Source organism: Chamaea fasciata, unplaced genomic scaffold, assembly GCF_029207755.1.
Source record: "Chamaea fasciata isolate MVZ Bird 193981 ecotype frontalis unplaced genomic scaffold, bChaFas1.0.hap1 SCAF_4, whole genome shotgun sequence".
In the NCBI taxonomy this organism is placed as follows: domain Eukaryota; kingdom Metazoa; phylum Chordata; class Aves; order Passeriformes; family Sylviidae; genus Chamaea; species Chamaea fasciata.
The window spans coordinates 30,433,372-30,453,786 of record NW_027094089.1 but is presented as its reverse complement, the minus strand read 5'-3'; the positions used below and the strand labels follow the sequence as shown (position 1 = coordinate 30,453,786).

Genomic DNA, 20,415 nt, shown 5'->3' with positions numbered 1-20,415 from the left:
CGCCCCCACCGCGCAGGGCTGCGCGCTGGGCAGAGGCGGCGGGGATGGGCGGGCGCGGGGCGGCTCCGCCAGCCGCCGTCCTCCGAGCATCGGCCGCCTCCCGCCGCGCTATATAGGGGCGGGAGGGGTGGTGGAGCGGGGGGTGCCCGGCGTGGCCAAACCGCACGGGGCGCCTATGCCTCCTGCCAGGGAAGCGCACAAGTGACCGGCATCTCTTCCCATGTCTGTCTCCTGAAGCGACCCCCCCCCCCCACCCCCCGCCCGGCATGGATGTGGCCAACAACACTACCTCCCCAGCGCGCTCCCCCGAGGGGACAAGCGGCCCCGGCCTCGCCGAGGTGAACCTGGGCTACCAGGTCCTCACCTCCCTGCTCCTGGGCACGCTTATCCTGTGCGCCGTAAGTGGCAACGCCTGCGTGATCGCGGCCATCGCCCTGGAGCGCTCCCTGCAAACCGTGGCCAACTATTTGATCGGCTCGCTGGCCGTCACCGACCTCATGGTGTCCGTGCTGGTGCTGCCCATGGCGGCCCTCTACCAGGTGCTGAACAAGTGGACGCTGGGGCAGGTCACCTGCGACATCTTCATCTCGCTGGACGTGCTTTGCTGCACCTCTTCTATCCTGCACCTGTGCGCCATCGCCTTGGACAGGTACTGGGCCATCACGGACCCCATCGACTACGTTAACAAGCGAACTCCCCGGCGGGCGGCCGTGCTTATCAGCCTGACCTGGCTTATCGGCTTCTTGATATCCATCCCGCCCATGCTGGGCTGGAGGACGCCGGAGGACCGCTCGAACCCCGACGCCTGCACCATCAGCAAGGACCACGGGTACACCATCTACTCCACCTTCGGCGCCTTCTACATTCCGCTTCTTCTCATGCTGGTGCTCTACGGTCGCATCTTCAAGGCGGCACGCTTTAGGATCCGCAAGACAGTAAAGAAAGCAGAGAAGAAAAAAATCGCCGACACCTGCCTCACACTCTCCCCGACCACCGCGAAGAAAGGCAACGGGGAACCCGGCAAGAGCTGGCGGCGGACTGTAGAGCCCAAGCCCGGCTCTTGTGTCAACGGCGCCGTGCGGCAGGGCCAGGACGGGACCGCCCTGGAGATCATCGAGGTCCAGCACTGCAACAGTTCCTCCAAGACTCATCTGCCGCTGCCGAGCGAGGCGTGCGGCTCCCCACCGCCACCCTCTTTCGAGAGGCGCAACGAGAAGAACACGGAAGCCAAACGGAGAATGGCTCTGTCCCGGGAGAGGAAGACTGTCAAGACCCTCGGCATCATTATGGGCACCTTTATCCTCTGCTGGCTGCCGTTCTTCATCGTGGCCCTGGTCCTGCCCTTTTGTGACAGTAAGTGCTACATGCCCGAGTGGCTGGGGGCAGTCATCAACTGGCTGGGCTACTCCAACTCCCTTCTCAACCCTATTATCTATGCCTATTTCAACAAAGACTTCCAAAGTGCTTTTAAGAAAATTATCAAGTGCAAATTTTGCCGGCAGTGAAGCCCACCACTCCGGGACGGGGCGAATAGGGTCCTGTTACTTCCTCCACCCGCCTGCCCCCAGCCGCAGTGTGCCCCCGCCCAGTCCCCGCACAGCGCCGTCCGAAGGGCGGGGGACTCCGGCATCCCCGCTCCGCGCAGCGCGCCCGAGGCACTCGCTTTGCGCCCGCCGGGAAAGCCCTGCGGGTCACGGCAGGGCTCCGCTGGGAACGACGGGGCACGCCCGGCCCAGGAGGGCTCCGCGGCCATCCTCGTCTCTCCCGGCCTCCGCTGCCGGGCGCCGGCGCTCCCGCCTCCCTCCCACTCTCCATCATTCTGGGTAGACTTAGGGTTTGCAGGTCGTTGCTTGTGGTGGCTGTAAACCACAGTGTCTGCCCGAGTAGCATCGGTATAAAACAAAACCACCCTATGCAGGAACCCACCGTGTCGGGGATTATTCTTGGATTTACGGGGCGACGGCAGTGGGCTGAGTCCGACCTCGGTCTGGCGGTGTTAGTATGGAGGCTGAAGGCGACTCCTCGAGCGGAGGAAGGAGCTTTGGGCGCGTTGCTTCCCTGTTTGTGAAACCCTCAAGTGGATGTGCCTGAGGGAAAACCACCCGTGTTTGGTAATCTTGCAAAGTACTTGCAGCAACGTCCCCGTTTGCGTTACGTGTGCCTGACAGCTCTCCTGGTGTGCTAGGACCTGCCAGTTGACGGGGGTTCCCTTTGTTACAACACAGGGAAATGATGGAACCTAAAACCCCAACCGCACGCCTCATTATATATGGAGATTTATGGGGATTATTTTTTTTAAATGCCTTTGACCGAGTGTTTCCCAGCAAGGAAAGGCTTGGCGCCGTGCGACTGTCCCTGGGTACACCGCGCACGCAACGGCACAGGGAGTTAAAGCAGCCTGCGAAGTAGCGTTCCTCTCTCTCTCTCTCTCTTTTTTTTTTTTGTTTTTTTTTTGGCTTTTTTTTTTTTTTTTTTTTTTTTTTTGTTTTTCTTTCTCTTCCTTAAGCCGCTTGAAAGTTTCTCTTGAGACGTTGCGGTTGCTTTGGAGGCAGTCGGCTGCGGCACATTTTGCTCGGGAAAAAAAAGAAGAAAAAAAAACCAGAAAAAGAAATTAAAAAAGGAGAAAGAAAGACAAAAAAAAAACCCAAAAAAACAACAACAAAAAAAAACAAACCCAAAAAACCAAACCAACAAAACGATCCAAACCGATCAACCAAAACATTGCCATGTGCTCCGTGGCAGTAGGGGAGGGGCCGAGAGCATCAGCCAGCGGCAGTCGCAGGTGGGGAAAACAGCATCTCGTGGCAGACTGGGAAGCGACAGGCTCTCTCCTCCGCCGGGCAAGCCCCGGCGGGGGTAAGCACGACCTTGCCCGCAATCTGACAGCCACGGGCAGAAGCAGGCAGTGTCCTGAGGGTTCTTCCTGCCTGACCTGGCCGGTCCCCGGGGCGGATCTGGGAGCCTTCGCCTGCAAAGAGTACCCCTTCTGTCGCTAGCCCAGCTGCTTGGCCCCGGGAAACACGGTGTACTTTCCCCTTCCCCGCCTGGCCCGGGGTTGGGGCAGGACTGCGTTGCCCGCCGCAAAGCCCCTCTTCCCGTCCTGCCCCTCCGCTGCCGTGCCCATGCCTCTCCCTCCGGCTGCGGCCGGGACCTGGGGCCGTTTTCGGCCCGGGGAGGAGGGAAAGGCGTCGGGCGGATACTGGCACTGGGCCGGCTGCAGCTTGCCCCTGCGACCGGTTGCCTGGAATGAATGCTTGACCAAATATATATATATATATATATATTTTCCTGTTTATTTTTGTGTAATCTGTGTTGCTTGTAAGTAAAGGGAATGTGAAATATGTGCGTCACGTGAATGTAAGTGTCCAGTAATTTCTGAACTTCAACCGCTTACATTAAACGAAAATAGTGCTTTTGACAACCTCCGATATGTAGCTTGGTTTTCTGAAAATATTATTTGGCCTTATTTTCGCAATTAAAGTGATCTTTGATCTTTTTTTTTCTTTGATCACTCCTAACCACACGTGTCCTAGATGTTCTCTAAGTGTCGGAGGAGTTAGCCTAGAGCGATTAGAGAGAGGAAACTTCTCCTGAGTGCTCAGGTGCCCGGTGACTTTGGGAGCAGCCCGCAGAACTGCCGGGCACCCCGGGGCAGCCAGTGGGGACGGGAGGGGCCGTAAGCGCCGGCCGTGTGGGGGGATTGCTGCTGTGCCCAGCACGGGAGGGGCTGGCTCTGCTCAGTGCCTCCTTCCTTCAGTCCTGCCGACTCCACGTCGGCTTCTGCCCGTTTCGCCTTTTCCCAAATAACTTTTTTTTTTTCTTTGTAAACTTTCCTGTAAACTCCGCGGCAATGGTCTCAGCTGGGACAGCGTGGCCACCCTCCTATCCCGCACGATCGACGCGCGGGGTCCCTGCTGCTCCAGCGGGGGCCCTGCTGCTGCAGCGGGGGCTGGCTCCTGACTTCGGGGTGTGACGGGACGGGGCCACTCGACTTCGCCGAGAGCCCCAGGACCTGGAAGCAGGGCACACCCCGAGCCGCAAGAGCACCCTTCTGTGCTCGCTCTATCCGCGTGTCCCGCCCGCGTTGCAGGGCCGCGGATGGCGGGGGTATCAGCCCCCCCCCCCCCCCCAAAGCGTGCCGCGGGCTGTCTTGCCCCAGCCCCGGAGCCTGGAAGTGCCACTTCCTTCGTCTGGCACCGCCAGGCGGTTTCCTGTCCCTCCGTGCCGATGTTTTCGGCACGGTCTCGGTGCGCTCCCTCCGAGGGCAGGACGCAGCGGAGCGGCTCCGCCGCACTCCCGGGCCCGTGTCCGCCGGGCGTCCCGGGCACAGCTGCCTCGGCCGCTCTCTGGACCGTGGCACGGTCACACAGGCTGGACCCCGGGGACTCCAACGCTGGCGCTGCGGCCACGGTGCCGTGGGCAGCCCCAGAACATCCCCCCTCCTTCTTCCCGGCCTCGCGGCGCTGCACCAGCCACGACGGAAGAACCAGCCCAGACCTCCGGGGGACTGTTTCTCTGAAAAGTTTTACGTTTCTCACTCCTTCTGTTGCCTTCCCCCCCCCGCCCCCCCCCCCCCTCCTTTGCAATAAATTCTATAACGTGGAGGAAACGACCTGCTTTTAAAAAAATAGAACTTTTTGTTTCTGCGCTGTGATTTTCAAATTTTTAATTTGATTTCCACTACAACTTAAGAAAAACCCGACCAAATCAAATCCCTAAAAACCAACCAACTTACCCAGTGTTTTTGAAGAGAGAAATCAATTTTGCATTAAATCAGTATTTGTGGTTAGTTGCGGTATTTTATTTGGTCCACTGACAAGCAACATCTTCACAGTTTAGACAGGTTAATTACAGTTTTAAAGGTCCTATGGAAGTTCTAGCAATGAATAAAGAAAAATCCAATTTGTAAGCAAGATAATTTATTTTTTAAATGGAGCCATAGGAAACTGAGTTTTAACAACTTGAGTCAATAGTGAATATCAAAGATGAGAACAGATATAAAGGCTTTAATCTTACCTTCCTTAAAAAAGGCCTCTTTAGACTGCTGTAAAACAAGAAGAAAGTTTCATAAGTTTAAATTTTCTCTGCTCTTTGGATCCAGTTGAGGCTAAATTTGGGACTGAATCGCACATCAGACAAGAGGTGCTGGCAGAGCTATTAAAGTATACTTACACTGGCCAAGAGTGTTTATGATTGGGACTGGAGGAATGAACAACATAGGAATAAGGGAAAGGCATGTAGGCATAAGATGGTTTCATCCAAACTGCAAAATAGATTTTGAGACCATAAAATTTCATCTGTTTAAATAGAAATTTTCAACACAAAATTGTTGATACTCCCTTCTTTCCCCTCTGAGTCCCATCCTGACAGCCACATGCTGTATGTCTGGTACAACAAACCCCCTTAAACCAATGTTGCTAAATATCCTCACAGTTAAAAAATCTGGTCTCTAGAATCTGCAGTTTCAAACATTTTTCAGGACAACATAGTGAATCTTGCACTAAAACACTTAGAGAAGTGATTCATCCCCAGAAGGAAGAAACAAAATGATGATGCAAGTGAATTTCTGTTTCATAGCTGTCCAGTTTTAACAGAGATTCATTTTTAACAGTAGAGGTGACTATGACCCCTTTATAGGCTGGAGAAAACCTAAAATGGGGATAATGTAGCAGGCAAACAGTCCTGTTGGTCTTCTGCAAAATCTAGAAATGATTACGTGCCTCAGAGTTTTGGGAACTCAGTGCCTTCTGTGTTTTTGGATATCAGTCCAAGTCTCCCTGTTTGGGTATATGCTGCTATGAATCTTAGCTTACCTTGCTGCCCACACTTGAGCTCGTGTTCTCTCTGAGTAACCAGTGTGACTTCAGGGGCAGTTCTGCACTATGAAATATCTTCTGTTGGACTGGAAGCAAAAAACTTTTGGCAAGTAATTGTTTCCACAGCAAGAATGCAAGAATGTGCTCTAAACTATATAACATAATGGGGTAGTTTCTTGACTTGGGCAGTGAGTGACAGAAGATTCACTTACCTCTCTTGACTAAACAATGCTCAAGAACACACAGAACTCTACTTACATGTGGCCACATGTTCCAGCCTTGCAGATGTCTGTGCCAAGTTAGTTTGGCAGATTGTCAGTACTGTCCAGAAGAATGAAGATGAGGGACAGGAAACAGATGGATTTTAAAATGGTTTAAAAAATACTAAACCTGAAAAAAATTTGGTAGGGCACAGACAACCCAACTCAACCCAAGTAAACCCAAACCCAGAACCCTACAAATACAACTCCCCTTCCCCCCACAAAAATCAGAGGCACAAGGCCATCCAGATAGTTTCTGAAAGCTTCACAGAATTGTTTAATACAGTGTGTTCTTTCTTAAAAAAACCCCAAACTTTTCTTGAAAAAAGACCAAACTGGAAGAAATTGAAAAAGGTACAAGGCTCATGTTGAAAATGCTAGCCAGCACAAGCAGAGGTCAGTATTTCCTCTTATTGTAATAATGTCTTTTTTTATTGTTCACACCAAAAGGCACTTGAAGCATCTTTTGTTATTAAGCAGAGTCAATATAATCCTTTCAAATCGACTTTCACATTTCAGAGCTGTTTACACCCACTGCTGAGCCATAGCTTATGCACACACAGGAGCAATGAGAATGACGTAAGATAAAGGTGTTGTCTGTGGCCTATTTAAATTGTCCCTTGTTCCTACCTCTTGGCATCCCCACTGTGGTTGGTTTGGTGCGCAGACATAGGTCTAATGGATTTGGTACAGAGTGCACTGAAGTGAATATCATACACCATATGCTATACCATTTCAGGCATATCCTCATTAGTCAATGCCATGTGTAATCCAGTCTTTAAAGTGAAATCTGCTTTCTTCTGTTGGATATCAAAATGCATGGCTATGATTTTAAACTATCCAGTGCCAAAAGATACATAAATATACACATATATTTATACAAAAATAAATACAATGGTCCTCTGCTTGAATTGCTATGGTCCAAGCATAAATTTTTAAACCGAAGTGAGTTGTGAAATATACGGAAAGCTATTAAATATCACATGTAAATATTATGTCTTTGGAGTCAAGATCTCAGTAGATGACAATTTCTGGTTGGCCTTTGGAAGGATTCTTCCAGGTGAAGTGAAGGTAGTTCAGATCTGAACACACCCACAGCAATCAAAACAGCACCTGGACCCCCTCAGAGGTGCTGCCTGCTCTCAAGTTTGGATGGTTGGCTTTAACCAGACTTGTCTCAGACAGAGATTGTGGGGTGGTCACATCTCACACAGATGAAATACTTGGCTGGGTGTTGGCTTCAAATTGATGGCATTCCGTTGCCATCATATCCAGCCTCTTTGCATGTCTACCCAGAAGTAATGAAAACATGGGCAAAGTGCAGGTAAAAGCCCTGGGGGAGAGCTGCTGGTGATAGTCTTTGGGACTTGCACTAGAGGAGTTTTTTTTAAATTTCAGTGTCCAAAACACAAGAAAGAAATGGTCAGACACTGAAAGCATTCAGGACAGAGAATCAGGTCAGCTTGTTTTCATGGAGGAGGCTTGGTACTGAAACTTATTTTCAGAATCTAATGCTCCTGAAACGAAGACAGCTGCTCTCACACATTGGGCAGATGATTATAAAGATCAGGCCAGCACTGAGCCAGAGAGGGTCTGGTCTGGTGAAACTGCCCATCAAAAATTATCCCCGGCATATTGTGCTTTTTGTCTTTTCTGTACCAGTGCTAATAGCCACTGCCAGCTTTGTGCAAGCCAGGAGCTCTTTTCCATTTGCCTTTGAATGCTTATCCATTGTTTATGTCCCCCCACCCCGCCCCCCCCACCCCACCCCCCCCCACCCCCCACCAAAAAAAAAAGAAAAAAAAAGGTCAGGAAATACATTGGATCAAGCCTTTCCATAGAAGAATACTATTGTCTTCAGAATCTTCAGAAGAATTGCAGAAGACATGAATTCAGTTTATAATTTCCTGAGCCAGCTGATATGCTACCTTATTGTGACACAGTTAAGTCCACATGCATTTAATCAAAATACCATAGAGGTCAAAGAGGCATTTCCCCCCACTGTACTTCAATTACAGAATATTTTGTGACAGTCCTTGAGCTAGTTGCCTGAAAATGTAATTTTGAGTAGCCCTCAGGATTTATTTCCCATTCACAAGTCAGTCAATTTCTCAAAACTGCTGAGTAAAAGTTTTCTAGACTTTCAAATGACTACCATTAAATTGCTGTGAGGTCTGCCTTTGAAGCCCATTATCATCTGCAGTTCCATAGGATTTTTTAAAAAATCAGATTTTCACAGATTTCTAGCCTGGCTTCACCAAGGGGGACAGAAGGGATCAATCATTCTTCCTGTCTCTTTCTCTCTTTCTTTCTCTCTCCATCAACCCCCTTACTATTAGTAAAAACAGTGGCTTTGTTAGAAGGGATAGGCATAACAATGCTTCCTGATGGAATTCAAGTAAATGTATGTGGAATGTTTTTGAGCATACTACACATTTTCACAGCAATCACAACAGAATGTGATTTGTTGTGAAAGGTTACTGTAGCAATGTAAAATGAATATTTGAGTTATTGAAATGAAAGTTAATGCCTAGCCTTACCTAGATTTAATCTTCTCCTTCATGAGCCATTCAATGGAGAAAAATATTTCAAGCAATACAAAGTAGCAGCTGTGTTTAGTGACTTATGACACAGACACAGTTTGTCCTATAACACATTGTTATTATTGACATTATGAAATTATGCAGAAATAGCCACAGAAAACTCCATCACTCCCAGTGAACAAGATTTGCATATCTGAAATTTAATTTGAAAGTATTTATGAAGAAATATGTGAGTAGTAAATAGATAAATTACAGTGTAATTGAAGTATTTTGTGAATAAAAAATATTTTCTCTTTTCTTGCAATATCCAAATCAGTCTACTGATGCCCTAGGACACTTTATTGAGCTGCTGAAGACAAAGGTGCTAACTTGTTAAGAGAGGAAAGTAGCAGTGGGTTATGAAGTAATCATAAAAGCACCTGTATGGCAATAAGCTGAGAACTTCAACAGCCTTCTGATATGTCACATGGGCTGCATTTATTTTTCTCTAATACCTAAAGTTCAAGTCATGAGTTGCTTCTTTGATTTGGAAACATTTTGATTTTCAGCATCTGTATTTTTCTAAGAAAAAAGCAAAGGAGAGTGACATATACATTGGAAGAAAAAGTAATTGCATTTTGTTCAAAGAACTTCCTCCAGATTTTGACAAAAAAAAAAAAAGAGAGGGAAAAGGGAATATTATTTCATTCATTATTCAGTCAATTTTTACTTATGGTGTTTCAACAAGTATGGATGGTTATAAGGATTCTCCTTGAGTGAAAACTTCTTTTTTATGGAGCAATTGAATTTTTTCTTTAATTTTCTGGGTGGATTTTAGGGCTTATGGTATGCATAAGATAAGTAGCAGTAATAGTAAAGTGAAATAATGTAACACAGAGTAGATTACAATAGAGAGCAAAATAATTCACACATAAATTCCAGCAGTTTTTACAGACAGTGTAAAGATTTGCATATTTTTCCTTTTATTGTCTTTGTGCTTGCAGAATTTTACCAATTCATGCTTGTAACATAAAGTAGCCTGGTAAATCTACAGTTCTAGAGCCAAATACTATTATTATTATTCTGAAAGGCTATTGGATTTTGGCATCACAACTTCTGAATTGGGACAGTATCTGCTGTAATGTAAAATCTGTCAGTAGGACTGTAGAGTATATCCATACCACACACTGCACTTCTGGAAGTCATTCCAAAGGGCAGTGGACACAAAGTGCCAACCTCTCCAAATGAAGTAATCTTGTCTTTGTCGCATTCAAACCCCCAAGGATTGAGGAATTTGTATATTCTAGATATAACCAGAAAGTAAGAGCTATTCAGGTTAAGATACAGGCATGACAAGTGAAGTAGCCCAGACATGAATACTGCAAAGGTCACTATTAGGGCCCACTTGCTCTTTGCCTTTAATTAGAAGATGAAAGGAGAAAACAAAGTCTTTCTCCTTCCTTGCTACTTCACCCTTCTTTTCCTGAGGAAGCAGGTAAAAAAGCAGAAAGGGATCATGTCTGGGGAAGCCTAAATTCAGAATCTAAAAGCAGCTTCTTCTATTGTATATAGAAATTGTAATTTGAAATTTAAAAAAAATGCATTTAATTCAGATTTAAAAAAAAAATATTACTTTAAAAAGAATTAGTTCTAATTTAACAAGATCTAATCCAGACAAGGTAGTGATTGGTCAAAGTTTGTACTGGTGGACTTAGAGTTTTTTTCCATCTTAACGATTCTGTGAATCTGTAATTGAGACATTACTTTATTACTTTAGACCCCTGTTGGTGAAGGTGATTTGACTGCTCTGTGGCACTGCTTAGAAGCTCATCAGGAGACAGTCAGAAGGGCAAGAGATAGGCAGCAGATTCAGTAGGAAATGAATTTTGGCTAGAACTTGACTGAAAGCCTAAAAGACTGATAAAAAGAGTGCTGTTCCCCAAGCCTGAAGATATTCTTGTGATTGGAATCACAAGGCACAGCAAACAAGCCTTATTTGATCCTTTGATGTCAGCAGTGGTCAGGAGAGTCCGTGCAGCCTTCTCCTCTCCTATTTCACCACAAAATAAAAAATTTGACAGGAATCTAAATCCTTTTCTTTTTTCAGTGTGTACAAGAGAAGAATGCAGGAGAATATTAGCAATTAATAACTTTCCTCGACCAGACATAAGTTTAATAAAAGAAATGCATTGCAGCAGGATGAAATTCAAATGTTAAACAACCCAGGGATATAGTCAGTCTCTGGAAGAAGGAATTAATCGCATGCAGCACTAGTGTCAGATGAAGAAAGCATCAGTTATCAGGCACATCACTCAAGCTGGCATTTTAAAAAATCAGATAAAGTTGGATTTTTAGAAAACATTTTGACAGTGTTCTTATACTATTGGTTTTATACATTTAATATATAATTTATTAAAAAATTTTGAATTTAATAATAGTGTGCATGAAACAGGTCTCAATAGTGATGCCCGAGGCAAAATTTCTGTATCTGAGGATATACAATTTTGTATACAAGAATTTTTGGTGAGAAATCTCCGGGGGGGCGGATGGACCAGGATACTCTGAAAAAAAGGAAGGGAGGAAGGGAGGAAGGGAGGAAGGGAGGAAGGGAGGAAGGGAGGAAGGAAGGAAGGAAGGAAGAAAGGAAGGAAGGAAGGAAGGAAGGAAGGAAGGAAGGAAGGAAGGAAGGAAGGAAGGAAGGAAGGAAGGAAGGAAGGAAGGAAGGAAGGAAGGAAGGAAGGAAGGAAGGAAGGAAGGAAGGAAGGAAGGAAGGAAGGAAGGAAGGAAGGAAGGAAGGAGGGAAGGAAGGAAGGAAGGAGGGAGGGAAGGAGGGAGGGAGGGAAGGAAGGAGGGAGGGAGGGAAGGAAGGAGGGAGGGAGGGAAGGAAGGAAGGAAGGAAGGAAGGAAGGAAGGAAGGAAGGAAGGAAGGAAGGAAGGAAGGAAGGAAGGAAGGAAGGAAGGAAGGAAGGAAGGAAGGAAGGAAGGAAGGAAGGAAGGAAGGAAGGAAGGAAGGAAGGAAGGAAGGAAGGAAGGAAGGAAGGAAGGAAGGAAGGAAGGAAGGAAGGAAGGAAGGAAGGAAGGAAGGAAGGAAGGAAGGAAGGAATTCCTTCTGGTCCTAAATGTCAGAAAACGAATAATTCAGATTAAATACTCAGTCCAAGCAAGATAGAGTCATATAGTCAAGTAAGTGTCAGTTAAAGACCAGGAGCTGGGCTATCTGCCCGCACTGAACCAGGAGTCTGTGGCTCTTTAGGTTTCTCTCTTTCTACTTGTCAATGTCATCATTTGTAAGCCCAGTTTTACACAGCTATTTCTACCAATACACAGGGGCTATACCTCAATCACCATGTTGGTAGAAAGCAAACATTGTAAAAAAAAAAAGTATGCATTTCTCCTTACTTTGTATGGTAATCCTTAGAGTTGGGATGCCTCAGTTTTTCATGACTGTAATATCCTGCAGCTTGGAATACACCCCTTAAGAGATGAAAGAGTTTTATCTTGAGCTGGATCCAGTAAGTACTTTCAAAAATAATAAAATCTCAGAATAGTTTGGATTGGAAGGGGCCTTTAAAGGCCAGCTAGTCCTACACCCCTGGCATGGGTAGGGACAGTTTCAGGTGGATCACTTTGTTCAGAGGTCCTTTGAACCTGATTTTGAATTAGCTCCAGAGATGGGGCATCTATCACCTCTCTGGGCAACATGCTCCAGGGTTCCAGAATTACAGAATCACAGAATAACAGAGTTAACTACATTGGAAAAGACATTTGAGATAATGAAGTCCAACCTATGATTGAACACCACCTCATCAACTAAACCATGGCGCTGAGTTTCTTTTCTAAAAAGTATCCAGGGATGGTGACATCACCACCTCCCTGGGCAGCCCATTCCAATGCCCAACCTCTCTTTCTATGAAGAACTGACCCCTGATGTGCAACCTAAACCTCCCCTGGTGCAGCTTAAGACTGTGTCCTCTTGTTCTGTGCTGGTGGCCTGGGAGAAGAGATCAACCCCCACCTGGCTGCAGCCTCCTTTCAGGCTGGAGCAGGGAGTGATAAAATCTCCCCTGAGCCTCCTTTACTCCACGAATAACACCCCCAGCTCCTTCAGATGCTCCTCATTGGAATTGTGCTCCAGACCCTTCCCCAGCTCCATAGCCCTTCACTGGACATGCTCCGGCCCCTCAACATCCTCCCTTTATCTGAGGGGCTCAGAACTGGACACAGCACTTGAGGTGTGGCCTCACCAGTGCCCAGCACAGGGGGACAATCCCTGCCCTGCTCCTGCTGGCCACACCATTGCTGATCCAGGCCAGGATGCCGTTGGCCTTCTTGGCCACCTGGGCACAGCCTGGCTCATGTTCAGTCACTGTCACCAGCACCCCCAGGTCCTTTCCAGCTGGGCACTGTCCAGCCACTCTGTCCCCAGCCTGCAGCACTGCAGGGGATTGCTGTGGTAAAAGTGCAGGACCTGGCACCTGGTCTTGTTAAACTTCTATTGTGGGCCTCAACCCGTTGATCCAGCCTGTCCAGGTCCCTTTGCAGAGGCCTCCTACCCTCCAGCTGGTTGACACTTAGACCTAACTTGGTGTCATCTGCTAATTTGCTATAGTGAACTTAATCTCCTCTTCCAGACCATCAATGAAGATATTAAACAGGACTAATTCCACCACCCTCATTGTAAAAAATTCTTCCTTTTGTCTAATCTGAATCTGATCATTTTTGTTTTAAAACCATTATCCCTTGTCCTATTTCAAGAGACCCTATTAAACTGTCCTCATCTTTCTTATAAGACTCATCAGGTTCTGAAAACTCCACACAAAAGTTTTCCCAGAGCCTTCTCTTTACCAGGTTGAACAATCCCAACCCCATCTGTCTTCACAGGAGAGGTACTCTGTCCCTCTAATCATCTTCGTGGTTTTCCTCCAGATCCACTATAACAGGTCCATATGTTTCCTGTGCTAAGAACTCCGGAGCTGGATGCAGTGGTCCAGCTGGAATTATACCATCACAGAGCAGAGGGACAGAATCCCCTCCCTCACCTTGCTGGCCACGCAGCTTTGGATGCAGCCCGGGATATGTTTGGCTTTCTGGATAGTGAGTGACTGTCACCAGGTTATGTGTAGTTTTTAAACAACTTCTTCCCCCATGTCCTTTTTGGCAGAGCTGGTCTAAATCACTCCACCTCCCAGCCTGTAATGATACTGGGGCTTGCTCCAACCCAACTCCAGCACCTTGCACTTGGCCTTGTTCAACCTCCTGATGTTCAAATATTCTCACTTCTTGATGGCTCAGGACATCCTCCATCACTCTGGATGGCATCCTATTCCTCAGGTTTGTCAACAGCATCACTCAGCTTGGTGTCATGTGAAAACTTGAAGAATGAAGGCTTATGACTGCAAGACTTGGCAGACAAGCAGTCAGACCACATTAACTCAAATGGGGTTAATATAAGTTTGGCCTGGCTATCTGTGTGCCAGCAGATGCAGACTCTGATGGACGTGCTATGCTCTCTGCTTTGCAGTGTTACATTTTTGTGCTAAATGGCTGTATCTGTAAGTTGTACGACTCAGAAGGTGATTCTAAAGGTGGTATCTGATAAAGAAAGAACCAAAGGGAATGTTTTTCCACCTGGAATGGCAGCTGAATACGGAGCCCTTTAGGTTGTGTTTTATCATTTGTTTGCCTGGCAAATAGCTCATTTCCTACCACATGCAAATAGCTCATTCACTTTGCTCTGTCCAGATTTACTCTGATGTCTGTCAGCTGTGTAATTCAAAGGTTTAAGGTTAGTTTAAACCTCCATCCACATCCCTCTCTTTTAAGTTTTGGTGAGGATGTTTACAGTTTGTTGAAACTGCTTTGCATGGGATTTTCAGTGCCATGCAACAAGGAGTTTTTTGTAAACGTTATCCTATGCAGCTGGTATATACTTCCTCCAGGAATGCCTTGTCAAATCTGGGCTAGATAGTGGTGTATCAAAAGTGCCCTCCCACATAAACCTAAGAGAGGTCAGTTGAAATGAGCTACTACAATGAAAGCTGGTTAGAGCCCAGATCTCTTCACACTTTACTACTGGCTGATTTGCAGTGGAGAGTGGTTTCTAGAGTAGGAAGGTATGGAAAATGGACTTTTGCTGTACTTGCTTTCCTTACGCACTTTCACACAGCACTTGAAGTGGAGATACATGTATTATTGAGAAGCAAAGCTGAAATGGTTAGTGTAAACAAATTACTAAGAATTTTTCAGTTCTTTTTGTTCTGTTCACAAGCTCTTAATGAGTATACTTCATTCTGACTTAACACCACCTCTCCCTGTTGTTGGAGCATTGCCATTGGCATTGGAAATGTCACATTGGGTAGTTTCTTCTATATGTTTGGTATGTGGGTGCCAGCAAACAGTGACATTGTCCATCTTCCTTTCTCCACCTGTGGGTGCAGCTGATTGATTGCCATTGTCACTTAGCACAGAATCTGCTTCAGCATTAGAAGAGATTCTCTTTAGCAATAGCAAAGGGGTGGCAGCAGTAGTTTGGCCACGGTGGATGGTACAAATTTTCTTTGAACATTCTTACTAACAAGATCTTATTAGCAATATAAAAAGAAAAGTAAATGAGAAAAAGCAGCAAAACTTTCTCCTACTCTGAGGTTTTTTTTTTCCATGGTACAGTTCAAGTACGCTCTGTGTGGGGCCAACCACTCCACCCCTTTCTGTTGGTGTTGCTGAAGGCTTTCACCAGCCTTTCCAGCCAGCCAGAATAAACTGTGCCATAATGAGTGCGGACCAAGAGAACAGACAGAGAACCAGTAAATTCAGCAGCTCTATATTTAGCAGTCTGCCATTTAATGCATGCCTCCCACCCCAACTCTGAGCCTCTGTGGCAGGTTGCAGGTGAATTGAACAGCGCAAGCACCTGGGCATACCCAGTCAGAGTCACTTTTTGTCTGCCTGTTTGTACTGTTCACCTTGAGCCTGTGATATTTACTGGAACTCTACAGCTTTTATCAATCAAAGGGCTACCTAAGAATTTTTAAAAAACACCTGAGATGCTCTTACTACTTAGAAAAAAGTCCACATGCAATTTTTCCACTGGTCACAATATTGTTAGTTTTCAACCAAATATAAGCCGTCTCACTTTCAATGTTTGTTACTTTTCATCTTATCCAATTTTATTCCTATCCTATTCATAGGGAGGTTTGTGTGTTTTCATAACGTTCTACAGTTGTAGCATTTCATAATTTATGGCCCATTAATGATTCACTAGATTGATTGATAAATTGTACGGGGGTTTTCTGGTTGTGGTTTTTTGGTTGGTGTGTGGGTTTTTAAAAAATTTTTTAATTTTTTAAAAAAAAATTTAGGTTGGTTTTGGTGTGGTGTTTTTAGTGTGTGTTTTTTTTCTTCTTTTTCTTTTTCTTTTTCTTTTTCTTTTTCTTTTTCTTTTTCTTTTTCTTTTTCTTTTTCTTTTTCTTTTTCTTTTTCTTTTTCTTTTTCTTTTTCTTTTTCTTTTTCTTTTTCTTTTTCTTTTGGTGCTTTTATGAATGTATTACTTTGGCTTTCAGAAATGCATGGCCATCAGGATTAAACATTAAAATGTAATAGGATCTAATCTCTCTGTTGACTTCTGAACATGGAATACAGAGGCATTTTGACTTGTTTCTCCTGAATGAATTTAACTGCTTTCTGCCATAAGCATTAGCTGGCAAAATGAAGCAATTCCTCTCATGTGAAAGAAAGTGTTGAACAAATGGGAAAATCAGTAGCATTTAATATAGGAGAGTAAACTCATCTAGAAACATAGTTATAGTCTGTGATGTCGCAGGAGATTATTGTTGGCTTGAAGACAGTAAGCCTTATTTAATGATGCCAGGTTATGTACAGTGTGGAAGCTTACTCACTTTGCATGATACAAATAGAACTGGCTATTGTCAGGAAAAAATCTGACATAACCAGTACAAAGAATGTATGTAATTCTCACAGAGCAGGTACGTGGTGGTGACATGGACTAACAAATTAGTTTCATGCACTGCAGCCGCTGTAAAATTGGTGACCAAGGTGATTCATGATTGCAAAAAGAACTGCTGAAAAAAAAATGACCTTTTTTCACCTTCTTTTTTACCTATTTCCATTTCAGAAGGACTTTGTGCAAAGAGAGCAGTGCATGGGCTTGTTGTTTGTGACCCCAGGCATCTGCTGGCTGCCCCCCAGCAACTGGTGATCCCTTGTGCAGCTGCTTGGGTCAGAGGATGGACTTTTTTGGGGAAAGGCAGGTGGCCTTGGGAAGATCAGGGATTTTACCTGGCTTTCAACTGTTACATTGAAATGCAGTGCTGTAAGTCAACAAACATAAGAAGACAATATTAGAAATGTTGCTAATAGATTTAGATATAGACATTTCTCTTGTCCTGGGTTGGGGTGGTATATTCTCATACAAATTTGTTTTTAAATAGAAACAAAAATGAACAGATGTTGTCCAGATGAGTTAGACTTCCCTGTAGCTGATTAGAAATGCTCAGGTCATTGCTGCAAGCCATATTAGCCTGCTTGAAACAAAACAGCTCTATAAATGGCCATTTACATCCACATCTGTTGTTTAGTCCTGGTAGCATTTGTATGTTCCTGTACCTCCTTCAATATTAAAAATCAGTGAATCATACATTACTTCAGTGGGAGAACTAGGAACTTTTCCCCAGGTTTTGTGGCCCAGAAATTGAGGAAATTTTCCACTTGAGGCTTTGTACCATAATTTCTCTGAGTATATACTGAAAACATGGCTTATGGAAGTAAAGCAAAGATCTGCTATCTACATATCTGACATTTTAAAAAAGATAAATAATTAATTAAAAAATCTCCTGTCTCAAATATTTTTGTTGACATCTACCACTGCTTGTCTCCTTCAATATTTTCTATGGAAGAATTAGTCTTATGCTCTTATCCCTTTGCTTCTCCTTTTTCTCTTGCCCAAATACAGAAGAAGTCTGCTGCTTGGATGCAGGCCAACAGACCAAGTTAAAGAGAAGTTTTGCAAAGCATTTAACAGGAACTGTCTGACAAAACCCCTGACAAATGCAGGCACACCTTTGGGCTCCAGCTGCGCAACCTTTGCACCACCCAACATGAATGTATTTTACTGTGTACTCTATTCACAGAATCACAGAATGGGTCAGGTTGGAAGGGACCACAGTGGGTCATCTGGTCCAGCCTCCCTCAAGCAGGGAGCACAGGATTGTGTCTAGGCAGTTCTTGAATATTTCCAGTGAAGGAGATTCCACGGCCTCTCTGGGCAATCCGTTCCTGTGCATGGTCACCTGCGCAGTAAAGAAGTTCTTCCTCATGCTCAGGTGGAACTTTCTGTGCTCCGGTTTTTGCCTATTTCCCCTCAAGATGACCTCATACACTTGCCTTCTCATTTTAACCAGCAACACAGACTTCATCAGTTTTAGTAGAAAGAGAGACTTCTGAACCATGCAGTAAATTTTAGCTATATTTTGGATAGAGGTATCAAAGAGACTGCTAATTATTTTTCTTTCCGGACTCTAAGGTTAGCTTCCTCCCCCTCCTCCCAGTGAATCTATAAAAATTATAGATAATACAGAAAGGGACTGAAAATTCTTGCTGGATAAACAGTTATAATGCTATGGCAGCATGTTCTGTGCTAGGTTTTGGCAAGCCACCTATAAAGCATAATTGTGCCTGGAGGAGTGGGACTGGATAGAAGAAAATCTTAATTTAGGCCAGTGGTTTCATTTGTTTATCTATAGAGAGTAGGACATGTATATTGTTAAATGGCTATAACTAACACTCCAATTATGTATGTCTTAAATACTTATGGGTGCTTTAGTCATTTAGGAAAAATCTTAGCAAGAGATGGATAATGAATCACATAATAGATGTGAACACTTAGGTCATTTTGGTTTTGTTTTGAAAGGCTGAAATCAAGGAGGGAAAGATCATGCCAAAAAGGAAAAAAAGAGGCATTTTATGTTTAGTGCAAAGCTTATAAATATAAAGGCAATTTATGGTTAACAACCAGTGATTCCTAGAGGACTAAGAACATAATACAGTAACTTTTGAAATAAGACTAAAAAGTCAAGCAGGATAATGATACATGACCTCATTTGCCTTTTTTAAAATCAGTTTCTTAGCAGTCTATAGTCCGTTGAATAAATAGGATACCCAAAACCTTTATTTGCTGGCAAAAATGAAGAATCACTTAAAAAATTCAGAGAGGAGGTGGAGCTTTGGTGCCTCTTGAATATTGGGTAGTGATCCACAAAGGAAAGGATTTAAAATTAATTGGAGGGGGGAAAAGAGCAATTTTTTTTAGATAGAAATATGTTCTAAAAGAAAAAAATGTGAACAGATCTTCTCAGAAATTATTCCACTAATTGAGATCTTTCCAGAAGAAAAGGGATTGAAGAGGAAGGGACATTTGGAAAGTCCTGTCTGCCATAAGTGGTTCACTTTTGATGGGTGTATACATTTCTGAAGTCTAGGCTCAGTTAGGAGCTAGCTGAGAGCAAATGGATGGGACATTTGAGGTAATTAAATTCTATTCATTTTTAACCGTGACTGAAAAATAAACAAGTATAAATGCTAAAAATTGCTATAATGATTTTTAACCTTTCAAATATATATTCCAATTTTTTAATTTAAATAATATAAACCTTTTTTGTAAAATAATCCTCCTAAACATTGATCGTTCATACAATTTATGTGTGTAGTTTAATATCTACGAAGTAATCAAAATATTTTGCTTTTAAAATTAATCAACTTATTCTACAAGGAAAATTACATATGTCAACTAAGCATTTCCAGTCAATCCATCTTTTGATATTTTGGATTGGAAAATATACTTCCTTATCATCTTAGTCACGTAGTATATGAAGCAAGTGTGTTGTATTTTCTTCCCCCAGCTCCTAATAAGTTCTCAGTTTTAAATGACCCATCTCTTGAAATGGACTTTGAAGCAAATAAAATCTGCTTTGAACTTGTAGAACTAAACATTAATGTCCTCAAAAGCTTAGGATTTAGCACTTCAACAACCCATGGCTGTAGATTGTTTGCAAGAAATTTCCATCAGTCTGGTAAGATTGAATTCTTCAAGCCTACGTTGATCATGTTTTTAATTAGATTTAGTAAGATGTAGGTGGTTTATTTCTCATAGTTTCTGATCAATATTTTTAATTTAGTCTATGAATATAGTGCAAGAAGTGACATTTTCAATGCCAATGGGACAGTGTTACTGGAATGCCTTACCAAAGTACTCAGTGGTTTAGTACTCAGTGGTTTGTCTGGAACATGACATTAAAACTCTGTAAAAAAAATCCTTTCTATTTTCAAGGTAAAATAAAGTAATGAAAATCCTGCTATTCTAGTTACAATTGACATAACTATCATTATTGCTTATGGGATATCCAAACCAAAAGACCTCCAGGTCTTTGGAGGCTTGGACAGGTGCAGGAAGTAAAGAGGAATTCACAGAGGTAATACAGGCAGGGGAATGAAGCACTGGCTTCACAAGGATATCAAAGAAGGCATGGATATAAACACAAGAAATTAAAGCTGGTGACTCTCCAAATCTGTCTGAAGGAAGGATAAGAAGGCAAAAAGTAGAAGAAGCAGGAGCTCTGTGCACCATGGCTTTCTCACCCCAGCACACTGAAAGGGGCTCATAGTAGGGTGGCATTTTTCTCAAGCAGTCAAAATGTTTCTTTTCCAAGGTCTGTGTGTTTCTGCTTGTGCCTTATGGTGTCTTGTAGATGGCAATGTCTGACTCTTGTTTAGGCTTTACACAAGAGGAAGACCACATTTTTCTGC

The 20,415-nt window shown here is 44.1% G+C and overlaps 1 protein-coding gene across 1 annotated transcript; it reads left to right on the top strand.

Annotated features, from left to right (window-relative positions):
- The first annotated feature begins 266 nt into the window (after positions 1-266).
- Positions 267-1,549, top strand: HTR1A (5-hydroxytryptamine receptor 1A). Its single transcript, XM_066182371.1, has one exon. It carries the CDS (start codon positions 267-269, stop codon positions 1,503-1,505), a length of 1,239 nt encoding a protein of 412 aa, XP_066038468.1. The 3' UTR covers positions 1,506-1,549.
- The last annotated feature ends 18,866 nt before the right edge of the window (positions 1,550-20,415 follow it).